Consider the following 7,980-nt stretch of genomic DNA (forward strand, 5'->3'; position numbering starts at 1 on the left):
AAATGTCTTTACAACTTGTACTATCACAGACACTTCAAAGGCCTATGAATAAATATCCAAATCCCCTGGAATCAGAGGTTAGTCAACTGTAAGACTTTGAATCTCATAATCCCAGACTAATCTTATTAATAGATTTTAAATCCCCTGAAAGCAGCCTCCACAAAACTGTATAAAATCAATCTCAAGACAACATTTGCATTAGAGAGCTGCTGCATCCAAAGAGACAGGGTTGACCAAATTACTCAACTTTTTCTTCACCTTCACCACCTGTCCATTTACTCAAAATGAATGGCACTGAGGGCAACAACTTCTACATCCCCATGTCCAACAGGACTGGGCTTGTAAGGAGTCCTTTTCTATACCAACAGTACTACTTGGCGCCTCCATGGCAATTCTATCTGCTTGCTGTCTACATGTTCTTCCTGATCTGTTTTGGATTCCCCATCAACGGTCTGACTTTGTACGTCACAGCGACAAACAAGAAGCTCCAGCAACCCCTCAACTTCATTCTGGTCAACTTGGCTCTGGCTGGGTTGATCATGGTTCTCTTTGGATTCACTATCACCATTACATCTGCTGTCAATGGCTACTTCATCTGGGGACCATTGGGCTGTGCCGTTGAGGGATTCATGGCTACACTTGGAGGTGAGAAATCTTTTGTGCAGGTTGTTCACTTTGGATAGCATGGGTGCCAGTCTGTTTCTTATTGAATTGGCATTGCAATGACAGCAATGAAGTTGGCGAGAGCATAAAGGTTCACTCTCCTGCTGTCCATTCTTCTCCCCATATGGTACATTAGTTAATTAGTGTTCACAGCAACAGAGTTTTCTTGACTTCATTGTTTAACATGTGAAGAAGTAGTTTCAATAAATTTCACGGATTGGGTATGCAATCAGATTTTTGTCAAATATACTTGGATAGTCTCAATCAAGATTAAAGAATTTAGATTTAATGAAATAATAGTCTGGTCATTTAGAAATAACGTTGTATCGTAAGATCCAAGATTCCATACAGTCCATATTATGCAGCAATTAGATCTCCTTCTCTGTTGTTTGCATCTCCATGCTCCAACCTCTTTTGCCTAACAACTGCAGGACAAGCAAAAACAAATCTCTTCCCTTTCCTATTCTCAATTCAAGGTCAGGTGGCTCTGTGGTCTCTGGTGGTGCTGGCAATTGAGAGATACATTGTGGTCTGCAAGCCCATGGGCAGCTTCAAATTCAGTGTCGCCCATGCTGGTGCTGGTGTTGGATTCACCTGGGTGATGGCTGCCACCTGCGCTGTTCCCCCACTGGTTGGCTGGTCCAGGTACAGTGCATGTAATATGATATAAAAGTAAAACACAAAGATACTACATTTATCTGACACAGATTAAGCTTAGTCCTGGACTAAAAAACGATTTCAATAGTATCTTTATTGACCATGCTTTCTAATCCAGTAGAAGGCTTAAGAGAAACCATCCCCTTATGTTGCAATTTGCAATTCATATAATTGTCTGATCTTTTAATCACATCAATTACACAGTCATTATAAATTCAGGTGTAATGTCTATGAGATGAGATCAAACAATGATGTAAAGACAATAATAGGTTAGGTTTAATACAATGCATCACATATAATGCATTTGGTCAATCATGGTATTCTCTAGCAAAAGTTGTTGGCTTTTTTGTGTTATTGCATTTTAGTGACATTAGCTAGGTTTCCATCCAATTGGTGACAGATTTCCATGCGAATATTCTAAAATCTACATTAAAACAATACACACATTTCCCCACCAGTGATGGATTTCTATTACATTGACTTGTTGCAGATATAAGGTTCTGCGGGATGACGAAGTTCACATAAAATACCTTTTGCGGTTAAATTCCATGTTTCCTTAATAAACAAAATAAAAGTTAAATGGGTTTCCATCGCATTTTCAACTCTGCTGATGGTTTTCGCAAAACAAATGTTGTGTCACATAATGAGTGGTATTGGCACGCAGTTGGCTAGAGAACACATATAGCCTAAATGATGAGATTATTATTATTTGTCAAATGGCAGTCTTAGCATCAATTATCATGTCACCAGAATAAGACTATGCTATTTATTGGAAAGAAGCATCATGCTCATCACTTTGCACTTTCAACACCCTCTGAAGTTCATCATCATTTATTGAATCTGTTACCTAATAAAGTGCATGCTTTAGCGATGAGTCATAGTGGAGGGGACCACACAACATGTACATTGCGTGACTCCAAGTTTACTTTGATAGTTATATAAATATTTGCTTGTAAAATCTTTTCCACAGACATTTCTTCATATAATTAATTTTACAGACACAAAAAGATCCCACCTTGCCTCGTGTATTTTGTTTTGTCGACATACCGAAATATTTACTGTAGAGATTTTGGTTGTTAGTCAAGGTTAACACTGATGATCTTCTTATAATGTATCATCTAAAACTGTCTCATCAACTGACTTTCCCTCATAGATACATCCCTGAGGGTATGCAGTGTTCATGTGGACCTGACTACTATACTCTGAGTCCAGGCTACAACAATGACTCATATGTCATATACATGTTTGTCTGCCACTTCATGGTTCCAGTCTTCATCATTGCCTTCACTTATGGAAGCCTTGTCCTCACAGTCAAGGCGGTATGTGGTTCTTAGACACAGAAAATGTAACTAGCAGACCCACAAAGTCATAGCATTTGGATTCTTATGCTAAGGATATGATTTCTAATAAGTCGCACAAGCATTTATCTTGCTTCTCTTCATTTTCAGGCGGCAGCTTCCCAGCAGGACTCAGCATCCACCCAGAAAGCTGAGAAGGAAGTGACACGTATGTGCCTCCTGATGGTTTGTGGTTTCCTGATTGCCTGGACCCCCTATGCCTCTGTTGCTGCTTGGATCTTCTTCAACAAAGGAGCTGCGTTCACTGCCCAGTTCATGGCTGTCCCAGCCTTCTTCTCAAAGAGCTCAGCCATCTTCAACCCAGTCATCTATGTGCTGATGAACAAACAGGTTGGTAACATGGGATTTTGGTCTTTCCTTTTTAGTGTTCAACAAATAGGTTGGTCACAGGTCACCAACAACATAAGCCTACTTATATCATAAAAGTAATTTCTACTGTCTGTGCTAGTACTCTAGCATCTTGACTCTTCCATCTCTGACATTGTGGTCTCGCGCTCTCTCTCTACAGTTCCGTAACTGCATGCTGGCTGCTGTAGGCATAGCAGCCCCTGAGGATGAGACTTCTGTGTCAACAAGCAAGACAGAAGTGTCTTCTGTGGGCCCTGCATAGAGACTTCCCTCACGCTGCACTTCCTGCCCTCTGATTTCTACCCTTGTCAGATGCTCTACATGGACTGCTTTTGAAGACACTTCTTTCACCAAATGGACATTAAACTGTACTGACCTGTAATGATTGGGCTCTGTTGTTCTCTCTACGCTCACAGACTGTGCCACTTAATGTAGTTGAGAATTGACTTGACATACATGTTATACTCGTCCAAAAGAAACAGCTGATTTGCCTCTTATAGGTGGTAACAAATGGATGAGCCTCAGGCTTTCAGAACAGCTCTAATGTTTGTCTTGATGGATCATGAAATTGTATTTTTATTTTATGGCGAGGCCAGCAATTATTTTGTTGTCATCATTTCCTGTGTATACAGTATTTTATAAATAAATCTAGTACTAGATAAATACATGCATGAAACTACTACTTTTTGCTGGTCATTTACATTTGTTTACTGATTTCTAGTCCAGATGATTAGCACTAATGTTGCATATTCTACACATTCCTAATATAGGCTAGCCAATTCTGACTTTGTGGCTGTGTTAACTAGTTTACATGCATATCTGCTTTCTCATTGTTTAGAATGATCCCATCTGATCTTGCCTCCCAACTGCCTTCCTTTTTAAAATACATGTATTTTCATTGTTAGAGCGTCCCTTAGAGAATCTAGTCAATATACACTTTGTGTACCAAACATAGGAACCTTCCTAATATTCTCAGTCTATGTCATGGAAAGAGTAGGTGTTTTTTATACTCAGTGTACCTATCCTGGCATTCAGAAAACACTTCTATCCAGAGCATCTTACAGTAGTGAGTGCATACATTTTCCTACTGTTCCCCCATGGGGGATCATAACCACAGCCCTGGCATGGCAAGCACCATGCTCTACTAACAGAGCCACATGGGACTAATCAACTCATGATTTCAATTCCATTCCAATTATTTGAAATATTTTCAAATACATTCCAATACTAAACTATTTGTATTTTCAAAGAAACTTTGTCAAATCCTTTTTTGAAATGTATTTGATAATTCAAATACAGTAAATAGTATTTGAACCCAGGTCTGATGGATTTGAGGTTAAAATGCAGTGAATTGCCCCTCTACATACCCACTACCTTGGTTATAGATATCTACACATTTATCACACTATAACTCATGGAGCTGAACTATCACTTGAAATACCATTCTATTACTACCTTGCCGTAGTTCTAGTGTGCCACTCCATAATAAAGGCGATAGTCCTTTAGTGGCATAGTATTATCCCTATCCTGTTCCACTATTTAAGCAAGATTAGTGCAATCTAGACACATAGGCTTGCAGAGCAGATGTAAAAATATCCCATGTGATTACACAAGGCAAGCTTAACCTCATCAATTGAGTTCACAATGTTTATTTCTGCATGGACAACCTGTTAGAAATAACTTAAGTCATGTAAGAAATCACAGCATATACTGTACACTCATTAGCCTCTGAGATTTTCAGACACTCATTAGCCATTTCAAATAATGGAATAAAGGCCTACACCTTTAAGTGTATGGTGACTTGTGAACAGCTTAAGGAGATAGTTCAACTAGTTTGACCTTAAAGTGACCAAAACAAAAATATACTCCATTTCTCCTCATCTTTTTATTGTCACAAGCAGACTTAGTGAACAAATGGTGTAAAGTACAACAATCAAATATTGGCCTCATGTAAATGTCTGTGTGTTTCTGTTAAATCAGATTTACTGTTAAACCAGTTTTCTGACCAGAGATTAGCTAGTAAGGTAGCAGTGGTGTTTTATGAGTAATGGAAGGGCTTATGTAGCAACAGAAATAAGAGAGACACACTTTGGTATTGACTTAGTGTTCATTGTGTCATCAGCCTTAAACACATATGTTTAGCTTTAAAAGTGGAACAGCTCTTTAGAACAGAAAAAAGAGGGTGTAAAAGAATAACATGCCTAATAATGAGTATGCTATAGAATATCAGGAGAGTTCCATTCTTATCAGATAAAAGGAATATAATGCATTTTCTTGGATGTGAATATCTTCATGGTTCCTTCATGGTCTGCAAAACCTTTCCTGTGGATCCAACTTTGTCCATCTCTCCACCTGAAATAGTCAAAACAAAACATAAGGATAACAAATAGTCAATTTAAAGTCACAACATGAAGTTTGAGTTTCAGCAAAATGGCAGCTGGAGAAATGCAATCTTAAAGTCATTGCTATGGATGTAAAGAATGACAGTTCATGAGTTTGAGACGATTTCTTTAATACCACAATCCTGAATTAGTTCAGTGCTTTTTTCAGCCAATATGATGTCCTGCACCGATTTGTTGTACAAATGAGGGATGGGGCTGGAGAAATGTTGGGCTATGAGTGTGAGTACTCACAGTCCATGAGATCATCATAATAATTTGAACCACATTTTGTAGTTATACGTTTGATTACGAATAAATGTTTTTCACAGTTGTATTATTAGTTATTCTTGGATGATTCTTGGAGCCTATATTCTCCTGGAATCACAGAAGCACTAGATATTGCATACTATAACCTACCTTTAGCTTCATGCGCTTGTGGCACACCGTACGGAAAAATTGAACATCATTTTCAGATGATCTGCGAGGCCCCAGAGACTATATATTGTTCAGTATCGACCCGGAATAAACTTAACTCCTGCTGTGCCGCCAAAATCCAGTGTAGTATCCATGTGCAGTGATATCTCTCTCAACGTTTCCATGACTTGTGTTTCTACAAAGTCCAAAAACATTCAGTAGTTTAAGGCTACTGAAAGTGACCATCACATTTTGCATAGGGCCTCTGGAGCTTAAAACACTCTAGACCTGACATCATGTTCCGGACGGGATCAAGGGTCACCAGCATGTGAGCAGAGCTGGAGCGAGAAGCGTACCCAATTTGACTGGAGCGCAGAACGACTTTCTCAAAGGTTGTAGCACCGGCATTCCCTGCCCTCTCCAATTTCGCTCCAGTACATCTCCAGTAGAGCTCACTTCACTTCAGGAGCTCAGGGCATGCTTAGCCCAGCATGCACTTGTCAATTAGCTCGCAGTCTCGAGTCAGAATTAGACGTTCATCCATTTCTGTCAAATTGTTGCAAATGTCAAATGTGGAATTATTTAAGGTTAAGTTTAGGCATTACCTCTGAATTTTTTAGGTTAGGGATAAGTTTACACATTATCTCCAAAATATTAAGGTTAAGCATTAACTACGAATGGTTAAGGTAAGAGTGAAGGTTTGGGATAGTTTTTTTTTTTAAAGCCCAAAAAGCATTCTATCGCTGGACTTGAACTTGCAATCTTTGGAATCAGAGGCAGATGCTTAAAAACCTCTTAAGGATGGTTAAATAAAGGTGAAATAAAAAATAAAATTAAATAAAAATGTTAATGCGAAATGCTTGTGCTTCTAGTTCCAACAATGCAGTAATATCTAACAAGTAATCTAACAAATTCCCCAACTACCTTATACACACAAATGTAAAGGATGAATAAGAATATATACATATAAATATATGGATGTGCGATGGCCATGCAGCATAGGCAAGATACAGGAGATGGTATAGAGAATTATATTGGGGTGGCAGGTAGCTTAGTGGTTAGAGCGTTGGACTTGTAACTGAAAGGTTGCAAGATCAAAGTCATTGAAAATAAGAATGTGTTCTAACTGACTTGCATGGTTAAATAAAGGAAGATCAAAAAATAAATATACATATGAGATGAGTAATGTAGGATTTGTAAACATTATTAAAGTGCCATTATTTAAAGTGACTAGTGATACCTTTTAAGTACATTTATTAAAGTGGACAGAGATTTGAGTCTGTATGTTGGTAGCAGCCTCTCTGTGTTAGTGATGGCTGTTTAACAGTCTGATGGCCTTGAGATAGAAGCTGTTTTTCAGTCTTGAGGGGTGCTCCCTCAAGCCCTCAGTCATCTCCTTTGTTTTGTTGATATTGAGTGAGAGGTGTTTTTCTGGCACCACACTCCGAGTGCCCTCACCTCCTGTAACTCAGGCCCTGAAGCAAGGATATGCATATTCTTTTTGCCATTTGAAAGGAAACACTTTGAAAGGAAACACTTCAAAGTTTCTGGAAATGTGAAAGGAATATAGGAGAATATAACACAATAGATCTGGTAAAATATAATACAAAGAAAAAAATCAACCGTTCTTTTATATTTTTTTTGTACCATCATCTTCAAAATGCAAGAGAAAGGCTACAATGTCTTATTCCAGCCCAGGTGGAATTGAGATTTTGGCCACTAGATGGCAGCAGTGTATGTGCAAAGTGTTAGACTGTTCCAATGAACCATTGTATTTCTGTTCAAAGTGTTATATCAAGACTGCCCAAATGTGCCTAATTTGTTTATTAATAACTTTTCATGTTCAAAATCTCCTCAAAAGGTATCATGGTATTTTTTCACTGTAAAAGCTACTGTAAATTGGACAGTGCAGTTAGACTATCAAGAATGTAAGCTTTCTGCCAATATCATTTATGTCTATGTCCTGGGAAATGTTCTTGTTAATTACAACCTCCTGCTAGTCCCGTGGAAGGGACACCGATCCCGAAGAAGTTTTAACCCTTACCTTAACAATTCGGAGTTAATGCCTAACCGCAATCAACTGCCAAAGGTTGCTAGTTTGAATCCAACAATAGAAGGTTGTTTTTTGAGATTTTTGTTTTAAGCTTATCCCAAACCTT

At 38.4% G+C, this 7,980-nt stretch overlaps 1 protein-coding gene across 1 annotated transcript; it reads left to right on the plus strand.

The window, feature by feature from the left end:
* Positions 1–200: 200 nt before the first annotated feature.
* LOC118400488 (green-sensitive opsin-3-like) lies at positions 201–3,705 on the plus strand. Its single transcript, XM_035797406.2, has 5 exons — positions 201–645; positions 1,140–1,308; positions 2,474–2,639; positions 2,769–3,008; positions 3,187–3,705. Exons 1-5 carry the CDS (start codon positions 285–287, stop codon positions 3,286–3,288), a joined length of 1,038 nt encoding a protein of 345 aa, XP_035653299.1. The 5' UTR covers positions 201–284; the 3' UTR covers positions 3,289–3,705.
* Positions 3,706–7,980: the final 4,275 nt, after the last annotated feature.

The sequence above is a fragment of the Oncorhynchus keta genome, chromosome 21, assembly GCF_023373465.1.
Source record: "Oncorhynchus keta strain PuntledgeMale-10-30-2019 chromosome 21, Oket_V2, whole genome shotgun sequence".
NCBI classification, from domain to species: domain Eukaryota; kingdom Metazoa; phylum Chordata; class Actinopteri; order Salmoniformes; family Salmonidae; genus Oncorhynchus; species Oncorhynchus keta.